The sequence below is a fragment of the Aptenodytes forsteri genome, unplaced genomic scaffold, assembly GCF_000699145.1.
Source record: "Aptenodytes forsteri isolate BGI_AS27 unplaced genomic scaffold, ASM69914v1 Scaffold92, whole genome shotgun sequence".
In the NCBI taxonomy this organism is placed as follows: domain Eukaryota; kingdom Metazoa; phylum Chordata; class Aves; order Sphenisciformes; family Spheniscidae; genus Aptenodytes; species Aptenodytes forsteri.
The window spans coordinates 6,169,110-6,184,732 of record NW_008794581.1 but is presented as its reverse complement, the minus strand read 5'-3'; the positions used below and the strand labels follow the sequence as shown (position 1 = coordinate 6,184,732).

The window sequence follows — 15,623 nt, the reverse complement described above, 5'->3', positions numbered from 1 at the left end:
ACCAGCACCCCCGGGTCCTTTTCCGCCAGGCAGCTTTCCAGCCACTCTTCCCCAAGCCTGTAGCGCTGCATGGGGTTGTTGTGGCTGAAGTGCAGGACCCGGCACTTGGCCTTGTTGAATCTCATACAGTTGGCCTTGGCCCATCGATCCAGCCTGTATGGACCCCCTCTGCAGAGCCTTCGTACCCTCAAGCAGATACATTATTTCATGTTATATTTAAGGTAGAACAGGCTTGTAAAGAGTTTGAGGTCTGTATCTGGCATTGAGCATGCACAAAATGCACTTGAAAAATTAGTAAGGTATCTTACCAGAAGCAGTTTGAATGATATTTGCAATAAAATGAGTGATTGTGAAAAGCTCAATGATAATGTTGCTAGGTTTCCATATTTGAAAGGTACCAAGCACATTCTGAGTACTGTTGAGGAGGAGGAAAACCTACTGGTTGTTAAAATAGCTCTGTGTTCATAGTGCGAGCTAAGTGTGCGGCAGTGCATTGAAATATTTTGCTATTCTGGTTCAAGAATGAAAGGCTTTCTTGTAAGGCTGATTACTGTTGAAAATTACATTTTGGTAAAAAGGGAAAAAAGGTTTTTTTATGTAAAAGCAAAATAATGAAAACTATCCATTTTAAAATTGTGTTAATAGATACAAATACAATTTAAAATATGAAAAATCGGAAGTATTTTTATTTGATTTATTTTTTTTAATATCCTTCATCCTTCATCCAAAGATGATTGTCAGAAAGAGTTTCTATGAGAATTAAATACGTAGATTTTAACTTCCTTGTACTTTTATACTCATTTTCTTTTCTGTGCTGTCTTCTAGAACTAGTTCAAGTTAATTAGGGTCACATTCAAAGACCCTGTATGATTAGACCTTTGTAATGAAGGAAATGTATCTACAGTTTATGATACAGGTTTTAAAGCCCATGCGTCTGTGCAATCTTTGTTATCTTGAGATGTCTGGTAGAGGTTTGCCATTACTTAGTAACTGAAGAGAGCTTAAATATTTGGTATGAATGAATGTTAGATATTGGCCAGGAACAGGAACTTTACCCGAATAAGTACATTGTCCTTGGAAAGGGAGTGTTATCAATGTGAGCTGAGTAATTGCTTCTAACATCCACTGGTCAGAAGCCATGACTCTGTCTTGGCCTTAAGGGCTAATATTCCAAGGTAGATGAAGGAGAAATATTTCACACAAGACAGTAGGGAGTATCAGAGAGGTGAGAGAAGGAGCATTGTTGGGGCAGGAGGATGGAGAGGGTGGTTGAAGAACTCCGAGAGGAAGGAAGGAAACCTTGACATATGAGCTCATAGAAACAGAATAATGGAAATTCGAACTAGTTTTCATGCACTTTACATCTCCTACCCCAGCTCTTCATAGCTTGCCATGTCACTGTAGTGGACACCAAGAATTGTGCAACTGTTGTAATTTAAAATGTATTTTATAGGTTGCACTTCCAGCAGATGAAGACTTCACAGGTCTGAAGCCAAGAACTGGAAAAGCTGCAAAAGTATGTGATAGATTGCATTTATTTTTCTTTTTGCATATGCTTTAGACAGTAGATGAGGGTAGAGGGAAAAATTATGTACTATATAAGTAAGGCTTGGAAAAAAGTATCTTGAAAAGATGGGCTGTCATAAGTAAGATTGGTGTTTCTATATTTTAAATTCGGTAGCGTAAAATAATGCGGTTGAATGGGGTGGATACGCTGTTGTGAATCAATTCTATTCTACAACATCAGGTGGTGGCTTCAGCTGTACACTGTAGTTTCTCTTCCTAAATGAGTAAATTAGAGAAAATTCAGTCATCGGGGCAAGATTTTCATTTGATATGACAACAAGACATAAGCAAAGATCTTAGGTGTGGTATTAGATAAAATTATTTAAATACAAAGTAATTGCAAAATACTGGATTAAGATCAGTTGAAGTTATAAAAACCTGCAGGATTTAATTTCTGCCTGTAATTTGCACACTAGATAAGTCACAAATGTAATTAGATGTAAGTAACAGTCTGTGTTAAAAATATGTAATGTTTTTGCCTTCTTTTCTTTTTAGGAATATCCATTTATTCTTGATGCCTTTCAGAGAGAAGCTATTCTTTGTGTAGATAATAACCAGTCTGTGTTAGTGTCGGCTCATACATCAGCTGGTAAAACTGTTTGTGCAGAGTAAGTAATTTTCTGACAGGCTCTAATAAGAGAATGGTGTGATGTTTGTCGTGTGATTTTGTTGAACCATCAGTAGCTGTTGTGTCTCAGTTTCTTGATACAAAGTTTGGACCATCAGTGTTAGAATTGAATTGAAATCTCTTGAATATAAAAATTACTTCTTTCCTCTTGTTTAGTGGGTAGTGAAAGGCTTAATTTGTGTTTAAGCTTACCTTTTATTTTGAAACAATCTGGTTTTGTTGAGATGTTATTGTATAGATTGAAAGGAAAGTTTCTGCAATACAGATTTGCATGAATTTAGAAAAAAATACCTTTGTTTTCTAGCCCCTGTCTATAACTAATAAGGAGTTTCTTGTGTGTTTTCTTCGCTTTGTCAGAAGCACTGGTTTGATTCAATTTGCAACTTGGTGTTTATCGGGCAATAAATGTTTAAAAGATAGCATATGTTTTTTGTCACGGTTTGGTCTGACAATGGAGTGGCTTTGCTGACCTGAGGGGAAAAGTGAGACGTACACGTAGATATATTAGAGCATGGATTCAAATAATAATAGTTTGTCATGAGACAGTGATAATTAGATTTTTAGATTAAACTAGATGTGCTCTGATGTCCATAAAAATCAGTTAACTTGTTGTCAATGATTTGTCGCTCTCCAAAGAGGCATACATAGTTGAGTTAAGATTGCACTGAACTTAATAATCTAGATACAAAATGCTTCATATCATTCTACCTGAATTGCATATTTTATTTTATTTTTTTAAGCAGAAGATTAGAGGAAAGTAATACTCTGAATGTCTTCCTGACAACTTTAATATGTACAATGTTTGAATACAGGTATGCAATTGCCCTGGCTTTGAGGGAGAAACAGCGTGTGATATTTACGAGTCCAATTAAAGCTTTGAGTAATCAGAAGTACCGTGAGATGTATGAAGAATTTCAGGATGTTGGTTTGATGACTGGGGATGTCACCATTAATCCTACAGCTTCTTGTCTGGTAATGACAACTGAGGTAAGATCAGACATTAATTCTTGATCTGCCTGTGTTTTCTTCTACCCTTTTTTGACTGAGAAGGTCTAATATTAAATGATTAAAGTTATCATAATAAGCCCAGTTAGGGTAGAAAATGTTATGAAGTTCATTATGCCTTCCTTTAATGTTTTAACCTTTGGTTATTGAAAAAGTTAGGTAAATCTCTGTAAATTCATGCTTTTGTACTCTCAGTCAGGAACTTTCATTCTCGCATGGAGAAAGGCAGAACTTAATTTCCTGAATGCTCGAGACACTGAGTTTTCTTTGGATAGATGTGAAGTACTGAAAGTCAGTCAGACTTACTGAATCCTGTAGGGTCAGTATTTTGTTCTAGGGAAACAAAATGGGGAGAGGAAAAGCATTGAGTGATAGTTGAGAGGTTCACGCTAGATGCTAGTACTCCAGGAATATACAGCTTTTCTCCTTTGGTAACAAAGTACTCTTGGCACAGTTTTGTCATATTTCTGTCGTAGATATCTGTCCAGCCATGAGTTGGAATTTTCCTCTTTCTGTCTTTATCTCAAAGGAGTAAACAGTCTTACAGAGAAAACTCTGGTAGGGAAAGATTGGGTGGAGAGACAGGATGACTTGATTTCTGACAAAAGATTTCCTCTTAATCACAGAGAGGTTACCTATTAGGACGAGGGAAGAAGGCGGCTTGGCAGAAGTAGATCTGTAGACCTGTAACACATATGGTGCCACATAGAGGCTGGGAGAAGAATAATGTTTTTTCTTTCATGTTCCTTCACTGTTCCTGCAGGGAAACCAGTTCATTTCATAGCATGAGATTTGTTAGATTGGAATCAACTTGGAAGGCATCTCACAGCCAATCTTTAAATGCTTTTAAGTTTTGTGCAAAATATGATTTCATATTGCCATGTAAATGAGAACCAAAAATTCTGGCAGTTTCTTACTGACATGTGACTGTTGTTATTTCATGTGATGGATCTCAATTTTTTTTTCCTTTTCTAGATTTTGAGAAGTATGCTCTACAGAGGTTCTGAGGTTATGCGAGAAGTCGCATGGGTTATTTTTGATGAAATTCACTACATGAGAGATTCAGGTATCCTATATGTACAATTTTTCTTTTCAAGAATTTTTTTTTTCCCACCAAGAACAAATTTTTTTTCTTTTGAAGAATTAAATCTTTATTCTCTCTCTTAAAATCAGTCATCTTTGTGCATAAATCATTCAGAATTTGTTTTCTACTATATAAGAGAGTTATTGTTTCGCAGTCTGCATTTTCTTTGCCAAGGCAAAAGCCACTTTGAGGGCATTTGATATACCCCATTTGTTTAGGGGAGGCTTTTTTTAGTTTTTGTTTTATTTTGTCTTTAAGCATGCTGTTCTTTGGCTTCGGAGCTGAAAAGTAGGCATTAATCACATAAATTTCCCATGTGACTTTTCCGTTTTCAGAACGTGGTGTGGTTTGGGAAGAGACAATTATTTTGCTCCCTGACAATGTTCATTATGTGTTCCTTTCTGCAACTATTCCAAATGCCCGTCAGTTTGCTGAATGGATCTGTCATCTTCACAAACAGGTAATGTTTCTGATGTGCTATACCTCCATCCTTGTTGTCTTGTGACATAATACTGTCTCTTTGGTTGATGAGAACTGAACCTGTGAGCGTTTTTTTAGTCATCTTCTTATTGCTTATAAATAATGGATAGATCAGTCCTGGCTTCTTGGGTTGTACTCCTAGCTTTTGCAGCTGTACTGGCTGTTGGTTCTACATAGCAACATTAAAGCTGTTTCTTTAAAGTTTATTTTCCTCACTTATTTAGACACCAGCTTGATTTCAACAAACATTCTCAATTATGAGACACAATGAACGTGCTCTGATTTTCAGAGGGCTGATAGACAAGAGGTTATTTGGAGAATTTGAAGAGCTCTGTAAAAAGGCCATGTGGAAATCAAAAGTAAATCATAAATCCATAGGAAATACTATATATGCATGCAAACAAAGTAAGAAAAGAGGAACGTAAGAAATCCATCGTGTCCCGTAAACATTAGGTTTATTTTATTCTGATTTTTTAAGAGATGCTTTTGCAGCAAATAATATGGGAATTTGAATTAGGGAAGTTAATATCCACAAGAGGTTGGTCCAATTTTAAACTTTGAAAATACGCCAGGGCTTGATTCTTGTGTTGTTTGTGATGAAAGGAGTGTAATATAAAAGATGTCAATTTAAGCTTGGCACAAAACCTTGACTATGTTTTGCAGAACACTAGACTGTGATTTTTTTTAAAGCAGAATTATGTAATTAATGTTTTAAAGGAAGTGTTTAGGAAAGAAAAAAAAAAAACAAGCTTTCTCCATGCATTAAAACCTTAAATGTTTTTTTAACTTCTACTGTGTGCCTTTTTCAGGTGGTGTAAGAAATACTGCAGGCTTTTTTACAAAATAGAAATTAACAGTTTTTCCTTTGGTTTTAAAAGGTGTTAGGATTTTTGAGTAATAATACAGAAGGAAATATTACCTGTCCTTAGTTTTTGTGTTCATAAGAAAGAGTTTTTATAGCCAACTTGTGTTCTTCTAAAGGATTTGCAAACTTCCATTTTCTTAAGCAATGTCATTAGTACAAAATCCATATTCAGGAAAGAACGTTTGTTATCTTAGTTTCTGTGAGTCTTGCTATTAAAATACATCTTTCTAAAAGCCAGAAAGTAATGTATTGGATTTTCCATCAAGCAAGTGTTTTTTATAATGCAATTAGAAACATTAAATATTTATGTGTATGCTGTTCTTTCTTCATAGCCTTGCCATGTGATTTACACTGACTATCGACCTACTCCACTGCAGCATTATATATTCCCAGCAGGAGGAGATGGACTCCATCTGGTTGTTGATGAAAATGTAAGGAATATTCAGTTTGTTTGAAAGATCTTTTTCCTCGCATATCAGTCACGAGCTTGATCTCTTGCAAAATTTGGATTGGCTATACAAAGGATGTTTGTGTTAAAATGAAGTACAAATGGGTAACGGTGATCTCTGAACTGCTGTTAGATTTTTGGAGTCTTATAGAAGAGGTTGGTCTTATTATCTAATGTCGTGTAGTCAGCTGAGTAATAGTTTGCTGAGATGTCGTAAGTGCCCTCATCCTTGCTTTGTTTCCCAAAGTGCATGCTGCTTTCTGTAAATCTGCAAAGTAGCTGATGTTTCTTCTACTGTTTCTCACTCAAAAGAAAATGTGATAGCATCTAAATTTTACTTTGGTTGAGGGGGCAAAATATTTTTGTGTCTTTAGGTGATTTTGAAGTTACGACTTGTTTAAAATCCATCATTGGCTTGCACAGCAGTAGCTAATGCCATCAACAGTAGTACTGCACTTGAAGCTAGGTCTTCATTGGGCAGTGTAGTTTCATGTAGACATTCCTAAAAGTCAGTTTTGGTATTGTGTCATTCAGCAGGTCTAGCATGGTTGATGGTGTGTGTGGTGGATAGAACAATGGGTAGTAACTTCAGAGGCACCAATGTAATTCTGAGCTGTGCCACTGACCTAGTAAACTCACTTGCTAGCTTATGCATTGTTTTTGTCCTTCTGCCTGTAAATATGGGGTAATGGTACTGGCTGTGCAAGGCACTAAGTATTTTTCAGTGGGCTATGTAAGAAGTAATTGCTTACAAAGGTTGTGTTTTATATCTAGGGAGATTTCAGAGAAGACAATTTTAATACAGCAATGCAAGTGCTTAGAGATGCAGGAGACTTAGCAAAAGGGGACCAGAAAGGCAGGAAAGGAGGAACAAAAGGTGAGTTTGAATCCCATTCTAAAGTAACTTTTTGTATAATACAACAAAGTTGTATGCAAGTTGTGCTTGTGTCTCAATTACTCCATAAGATACTTTTTTGCTAAAATTATATTTAAATTAATGTAATCTCTCTGCAGGTCCCTCAAATGTTTTTAAGATTGTGAAAATGATCATGGAAAGGAATTTCCAACCTGTGATTATTTTCAGCTTCAGTAAGAAAGACTGCGAAGCCTATGCACTTCAGATGACAAAGTTAGATTTCAATACAGGTACAGATAAATAAAATACAGTTTTATTCACAATTGTAGTTTGATGTGAAATGTTAGTCTGGTTAGATACTTCTGTTTCCTTTGGGACTTTTTGTGTAAAAACAAATGAAAAATACATACTGCTTTTTTATTTACTATGCCAGTACATCAGGCTATTTTCAGTAGGAAACTGTTGGTGCACAGAGAGTACTTGGTCATCATGATGTTGAATTGTTCCACTATTTTAAACTTTATTTCTTTCTCCAAAATCCTGTTCACTGTAATAATAGCACAAAAGTTCCTAGAAAATTCTATCTATAATGGGAGAAGACTGATCATAACAAATGTATTTCCCAAAATTTTCATATTAAGTCCATTAGAAAAATGAGTATTCTCTCAAAGTCAAAACAACTGTATAACAAACCACTAGACTGTTCTTTCTCAACTATTCAGTCCAGTTTTCTTTCTTTCCTTCCTCCCCCTTCTCCACAAAGAAAAACCCTAAAGGGGTAAACAAGGAAGATTTTTTCATTTTGGATTAAGACCAAGCTTGGAAAATAAGTTTAAGTTCATTGCTTCTTGGAAATGTCAAGAGTTGTTAACAAAATAAGGAACTTCGTGTTTGTGAACTGTTCAGGGTTCTTTCTTGCTTACTTACTCCAATCTTTGCATGTTCTGGTTCAGTTTTGCAAAATAATGCAGCCGTTTCTGTCAGAAAACGTAAAGATATGCACAAGTGCAAAGATGCATTTTTGTATGTTTTCTTCAGTCATGCCTTTTAAGATATGTTCTTGATATTTGTACTACTTAAGTAGAAAGGGTGTAAACTTTGCAAATTAATGGGGAAGAGGAAGAGCCTCTATGTTCATGCAGATACAGACTAGTAGGTACAATAGAAACAGGGCAAAGTTTATGAAACAGACAGAAAGTACATAAAACTGAGAAATCCTGAGCTTGGAAATAGCTGAAGTTTGGATTATTCTGCCAGGTTTGTTCTGTTTTCCTTTTCCCTGAGCATCTACTTCTGGCTACTGTTAGGCTCCTTCAGGCTTACATTCAAGTCTTGATCATCTGACCCAATGTGGGTGGTTTTGTGTAGACTTCACAGTCTTCCATGCTATTTTTATTGTAAACTTTTGTAAATATTAGAATGTGGTAATGCTTTATTTACATATGGTACTAGCCTTCTAGATTTTGTAATAATTTACAAATTGCCTTCTTAGATGAAGAAAAAAAGATGGTTGAAGAAGTGTTCAATAATGCAATTGATTGTCTGTCAGATGAAGACAAAAAGCTTCCTCAGGTCAGTGGATATTGAATAGGGGTAGCTGCTGCTCTCCTGTTCTCTATGGGTCTTTTATAGTGGTACAGAAATCATAAACTGGATATTGTCATTCATCTCCCCGGGTTTTAATATCTCTTGCATTGCTCCTTGGCATTGTGAAATAGGACTCAGTGATTAGGATTCCTTCCAGTTGTGATTCCAGCAAATTACATAGGCCAAAATAAACCATGGAGTTCCTACCCTGTGTTTTATTTTTTTCTAATTATGTTTTTAAGTAAACATAAGGGCTTATAAAGAGATACATCTGGGTTAAAACTGTCTGGTAATAGTTCAAATGAGAATGCAGTATGCACTTTATCAGGTATTGACTGCTGAGCCTTTCAAAAAGTTGAGTTGGTGCATCTGCATTCTAGTTTATTGTATAATGACTAAGCATAGTGACTATCTTTACAGTGCAAAAATACAAGCTTCTAAATGCACAGAATATTACAGGATTCAGTACTTTTGTAACAAATACTGAAACTATAATTCCTTTCTACCTCCCTCTTTCCTTTATTTATTTCTGTCCATCATTTCTTAATGTAGTGATCTTTATTGTGAACATGGCAATTTCTCCTTGAAAAAAACAACCATTTAATTTTTGGCCATGCCTACTTGCTTTGGGTTCCACATACCTGTTTTGTTTGTAAACTTGAGAAAAATGTAAAATAGGAATCCAATATATAAGGTGTTATGTGCTGGGTTTTTTTGTAAGCTTATACAGTAAGTATGATACAGTGGCATTATATCCAAGTAATTTGTTTTGGTCTCTGTGGACAATGATACCTCAAAACGTATTCTCAGAATTAGGTTTGGGGTGGTAACCAAGTGTTAATAGAGTGTTAATGAGAATCTTTGTTTTCAAAGAAAAAAACAGAGGCAAAGGTAAGTTTACGTAGGTATTTGTTTGAAGTATAACATTTTTAGAATTTAAGAGATTAAGTCAGTCATTTACAGCCTGAATTTCCTTGTATGGCTCTCATAGGTGCTGACTTCACTGTTTTACAGCGCATATCAATAAGTGGAATCACTGCAACTAAAATTGAAACAAAAATATCTCATGCATACCAGGATCACTATTTCCAAAAATGATTTTAAATGAGGCATTTTTTTTTTTAATAGAGGCAAATTTAAATACTAACTGCATGTGTAAATTAGGGCATAGCTTCACAGTTGGCCTAACCCAATTTAAGACTAGCCTATTGAAAAGATTGGCCTCTGGCTTTACCCTTCATATCATTCCTAGTTCTAACTGGAAAATAATATTGAAGGGGTATTTATTGTCTTTAAAATCAGGAAATAGTGAATTACATGAACACTAAGGGCAGTGTTGAGGTTTTCCGTACAGGTTTTATTTTTTAGTAATGAATATTAAAATTTGCTTACTGGTCTTTATGTGTTTCTTCCCAGGTTGAGCATGTACTTCCTCTTCTGAAGCGAGGAATTGGTATCCATCATGGTGGTCTGCTTCCTATCTTGAAAGAAACCATAGAAATTCTTTTCTCTGAGGGCCTAATAAAGGTACATATTTCAAGGTTTTTCTCTATTGTGAATACACAGTCAGTAATCCTGAAAGAACGAGAAGTATGTCTTAGCTTAGAATGTACAGTAGTATTATAGTGGCGATCTGCTCCTTTGACTGAGAAAGGAGAACGACTCATTGCACATGCCAAACTGAAAAATGCTTTGTGTTTTGAATATGATTCTATGCAGGAAGCATAAGGCTTAGTACTTAACCAAAAACTTTTTTTGAACATTGTGCGGACCAGTAAGTAGGCAATTCTAAAAAGAGCACACATGAAGGGAAAGGCTCTGTTCTGTGGATCTACACACTTGGGTTCCACAGGTGCACACGGCACTGCTGGAAGCCTGTAGCTGTTCCAGTGGCACAGGTGTAATTGGTTCCAGCTCCCTTCCCTTGAGAAATGCAAATATTTTCGTAAGTGCCTCCATCTTTATCTGAAAAAACAATTCTTGAAGCTGGGTTTTGTGGTTTTTTTTCTCCCTATAAGGAAAAGTTTGTAGTCTTTAATACTTTGCCTAAGATGTCTTACATTAGTGCACAATTACAGGGCTAGTTTTAAGTGTTCCAGATTTTATTCTAAAGTATTTAAACTTACAATGTCTAACTTTAACATTTTCTTCAACTGTTTTATGATATATTTTGCTCCTATAAATGACTGTAGACACTTACCAAGCTGTTTGTTGGTTGCCCTAAGGGACATACATTCAGAAAAATCTAACCTTAGATGAAAGTTGTGGGGGTTTTTTGTGTAGGTAACTGCTATTTTCCTCTTGCAAAGTTCGAATGTGGAAATTAACTATTACTTTTCATTAATATAATTTGCACCCCCTTGTGTTTTCTTTTGGAGTCTTTCACATGGTCCCATCTAACTAGTGTTCATGTATTCCCAGAGGAAATAAGGGAAGGGGGAAAGAATGATTTTGGTCCAGTTTTTAGATACTGAATGTGCCTATGTTCCTGTGTACCTGTACATAAGTAGTAAAATCTGGAGAGGTTTTATGTAGCAATCTCTGACTATTTGCACGTTTGCTTAAGAACCTTTGTTTTTGCTTGCTTAACTTCAGTCTGTTTATTTAGGCCTTATTTGCAACAGAGACATTTGCTATGGGAATTAATATGCCAGCCAGGACTGTGCTATTTACAAGTGCCAGCAAATTTGATGGAAAAGATTTCCGATGGGTAAGTGAAAAACAGTTTCTGTAGAATAACTGAATTGCATTATTTAAACCTTATTAGGATTAAATTTACTCCTGACATACCTACTTCAATGTAGCAGAAAATATTTTTTTCTTTCAAAAATCTTTCTTTGTTCACTAATCCATTTATAATTAGTGTACAAATTCCTGAAGAGAAGATTCCTCGGATTATGCATGAGATTATTTATTTTAATAGATACAGCAAAAGGGCATCAAACACAGGTTAGTGTGGACATTGGATTAGACTAAGACTTCTGCATAACTTGTCCAAAACTGTGAGACCCAAGCATTTTCTTCAGTGTCAGAGGAATGTGGAGAATAAGTGGGCTCAGTATCATATAATGATCACTAAATTTAGGTTTTAACAGACCCAAGAAAGGAGATCGTTTACCTCAGGGGAGTATTGATTGTTCTGTTATAGCAGAGTATTTTGGGTAGCCCACAGAAAGACAGAAATGTGCGGAGGGAGAGACAGGTTCTTAAAACAGCTGGAAAACAAATAATCTTAAAGTTTTAAATATTAAAACCAGATATGTCATTCACATGTAAATAATAATAAGGCTCTACAAGTCATCACAGCAAAACTTTGTAAATAAGTGTCATGGTTCATCTTTCAGAGATGGGAAAATTGTGGTAAACAGGACGAGTGACTTGACATGTGCATTACGAAGTAAACATCTCTTCAATCTTAGTTTGGGCTGTTCAGTTTCACAATTTGTTCAGTCTGATTGCATGTGCCTAAGATATATGTAAGAATTAGCTACCTTTGAGGTATCAGATACGTGGAACTCCTGCTTTTAAAATGATATAGCACAGTTTCCTTAAGTGGTTTTTGAGATCTGACTTACAGTGAAACTCAGGAAGTTGTTGGGAATGCAAGTTCCACAGATGACAAAAAAAACCTGTTTTATAACTTACTGAGACATAGGGAACCAGTTATAGCTGGCTCTTGTCCATGTCCCAGTTCTTTATATAACCTCTTCAATTTCATGGTTAGTAGGCATGGAAATACTGCTCTTGCTAGGTATCAGTATTTTAATGTTACACTTGAATCATTAGAATGAAATGATAGATTATTTGAAGATGGTGAAGATGCATTATCAGTATGTTGAAGATATATTATATTTAAATAATCTCCACCATGCCCAGCAACCTTCCGTCACATAAGACATTATTAAAATGTTTTTTGTGCTTATTAAAATGATGCACCGTGTTATGGAAATCACTGTAGCTATGGGACCATTAGTTAACTTAGGCTGCTGACATACATTATTCATAGTCATGGGTTTATATCTTAGTAGCTTAATGATCAATTATGAGTAATGAATTCAATCTGTGAAAAGTTCATGTCTTAGATAACTCTCCTTTGCTACTTTTTATACATCAGGGTCATTTACTGTATAATTGTAAATAGCACTTCATATGTTCTTGCTATTTTTCTAATGCTTGTTAATTTTTTTTCTTGTTTTATCCTAGATATCCTCAGGTGAATACATTCAAATGTCAGGTCGTGCAGGACGCCGAGGTATGGATGACAGAGGAATAGTAATTCTTATGGTGGATGAAAAAATGAGTCCAACAATTGGCAAGCAGCTTTTGAAGGTAGGAGAGAAGCTAATTTTTTTTTATCCTCCCCACTAAGGTTATTCTCATTTGAATAATGTAACGTGTAAAATTACACACCTAAAACAAAAAGTATGTAGATCATGCAGGTAGGAGATGACAGCTCCTAAAAGGAGTATGGGCTTTCACTGAATTCTTACTAAAGCAGGAGTTTCTATTGTGAAACAAAATTAGAATACTAGTATCATTCTTCTATGTATAAAGGAGATCTCAGGCAGGAGAGGTAGAATTATATCCTGTTTTCTAATGATATCACTACTACTGCAATATTCTGTTTGTTTCTTGCTGACTACAGTCAGTTCAAGGATATTGCTGAACTAGAAAAGGTTTGCTGAGCTTTCACAAGAATTATTAAAGGCTTGGTTCTGTGATGAAATAAAACTTTATTAATGGACTTTTCAGTGTAATAGACAAACTGGACAAGTCATGCAAAAAATGAGGTACATAGGATAAATAAGAGTGAGGTGGTTGTCAGTGAGCTAAAATTAACTATGGAGAAATTGATAGTGCTTGTAGGAAGCTCGGGGGTTTGGAAATCAAGAGATTGAAAAAACCACTCATGGTTGAGATGGGCATTAGATTGTAGGGCTTCCCCAAACTGTAATGGAAGTTTTTACAGATTATTACAATAATACCCTCTTGCTTTATAATTTGAATGTGAAACATTGCACACATTACACTTCTATTTAAATTCCATGGAAAAAAATCACCATAATGAAGCATAGTGTTCTGTTGTATGTGTTGCCTGTCTTAGGCTGCTTACATTAATTGTGCACACCTGTTAAAATTGAAAACTTGGGGAGTTACTCTGCATGCTATTCAGGAGACCGTACAAATAGCAGGTCATTTATGTTAAAACGGCACTTACAGTATTACTAGAGTTTGTATAGATCGTGGGAATCATCTTAAGTCAGTATCAGGGTACGTTAACAAGAAGCATGTATTTCTCGTGAAAAAAAAAACAGATGCCGATATTTCTCTACTTTGTTCAGACAAATGAAGAACAAGGGGAAAAATATGTACATGGCTGCTCTTAGTTTTGCAGATGTGGATTCTTTGTTGTGTATCTTGCTCTGTCAGTGCTACCTATGAATTCATAATAAATGTGTACATTAGATCACTGTTACAGGTGGTGTTTAGCTTCCTAAAGTCAGAATTCTCATGAATGCTACATTATGGCTAACTAACCAGAAATTAGTAAAATAAGAAATTTCAAAAGTATTGGAACTCATTCATGTATGGTAGCATTAGGTTTTGAATTTATTTTTTAGTCTTGATTCGATTATTTTTTAGTCTTGATTCCATTTGTGTTTTATCAGTGGAGTGGACATATATTTATTTGTTTATATGCACACTTAACACGTGTACATTTCTGAGATGTATGAAGACTCTGGATTTTTATGAGTTTTTAAAACTATTTAAAAAAATAGATGTAATTTTGTGGCATGCTTATTTAAATAAAGGCTTTATACCTTTGTACTTCCACAGCTGAAAAATTAAACAGCAGGAGATAAAAAATTAGAGAAGAAAAAAACCACTCCTTATAAATAGTATTAATTTTGTGTGCTTGAAATCTGTAGTTTATAAAGAAGATCCCACAAAAGTTAATTTATATGAAATAATTGTAAATAGCTTGAGAAAAATTGATATTTCAGTTATTTATCTTCAGACTTTATGAGGTTACTCTATAAGCTTAACTATTCAGAAGGGTTTTTTTTTAAGTTTGTAAGTTCAGTTGTTTGAGAACTGTAGAACTCAATCGGTGTTAATTAAGATGAAAAAAGGAAATAGTAGATCACTGACATTTTTTTGATATCATCTATTTTTTTGTCCAGATTTTAAGGAAATAATAAAGAATATTTCCTGTATTGAAACTATAAGCCCTTCGATTTTTTTTTTTTCATCTTGAATTATAAGGAAACAAAAGGGAAAAATAATGGCAACATTTTTGCTTTCTATGTTATCTCTTTGTTCTTCTCCACTGATCTAAATAAATTAATGTATTTCATTAATTTTTCACCCTACTTCACTTGTGAGCAAGGACTGAATTTAAGATTTCTTTGAAAAAGATCAGAAGGGGCTTTAATGAAGGCATTGATGTTTCTGTAGCTTCTGTAACTATTCAGCCAATTGCTGAAAAGGCAGTAAAAGTAATCTTTTATGAGATGAGCAGTACAACATAAAAAATACTTCTTATTTTCCTTTTTAAATACAAAACACTTAGAGGAAATTTCATGTCAAAACAGGGCAAGAATGTATACAGGCTAACATTGCTTCAATATTCACATTTTGTATTCATCATTAAGTGTGTCTGAATTAGGTTTTACTTACTGACTGAGAGTGTTTGTCTGCAGTAAGATCATGATCATGTCTTGAGGTAGTATTTTGCTGCCACATCAAGTATTGAGGCTTTGCTCCAGGATAAGCTAAAGATTTATAGGGAAAACTTCAGAAGACATAAATTAGCCATATTGAGAATGATAGGACACTTACATAGGACATTTTTGTCATAGTGCTTCAACCCTAATGCATGTCTGATCCAAACAATTTCCTGAATACTAGAGCAAAACGTCTAGGAATAATGTTATCAGCTGCCTAACACTGCGATCAGTGAAGTGAGAGCTATGAGCATATTTCAGTACCAGCAGTATTGCTGCAGCTGTGCTGTTTGGCTGTGGCACTGTTCATTGCGACATTGTGTACAGTACTTCGAACTTAAATTCAAAGTTCAAATCTTAGATGGAGTTCTTACAA

At 35.0% G+C, this 15,623-nt stretch overlaps 1 protein-coding gene across 1 annotated transcript in view; it reads left to right on the top strand.

Annotated features, from left to right (window-relative positions):
* Positions 1-15,623, top strand: part of SKIV2L2 (Ski2 like RNA helicase 2) — a 48,245-nt gene that overhangs the window by 2,692 nt on the left and 29,930 nt on the right. The window contains exons 4-15 of the mRNA XM_009272556.1: positions 1,454-1,516; positions 2,062-2,174; positions 3,007-3,181; positions 4,175-4,265; positions 4,619-4,743; positions 5,961-6,059; positions 6,851-6,953; positions 7,091-7,222; positions 8,425-8,504; positions 9,936-10,046; positions 11,128-11,229; positions 12,723-12,848. Of these exons, the coding sequence (XP_009270831.1) occupies positions 1,454-1,516; positions 2,062-2,174; positions 3,007-3,181; positions 4,175-4,265; positions 4,619-4,743; positions 5,961-6,059; positions 6,851-6,953; positions 7,091-7,222; positions 8,425-8,504; positions 9,936-10,046; positions 11,128-11,229; positions 12,723-12,848 (1,320 nt within the window). The remainder of the gene's footprint in view (positions 1-1,453; positions 1,517-2,061; positions 2,175-3,006; positions 3,182-4,174; positions 4,266-4,618; positions 4,744-5,960; positions 6,060-6,850; positions 6,954-7,090; positions 7,223-8,424; positions 8,505-9,935; positions 10,047-11,127; positions 11,230-12,722; positions 12,849-15,623) is intronic.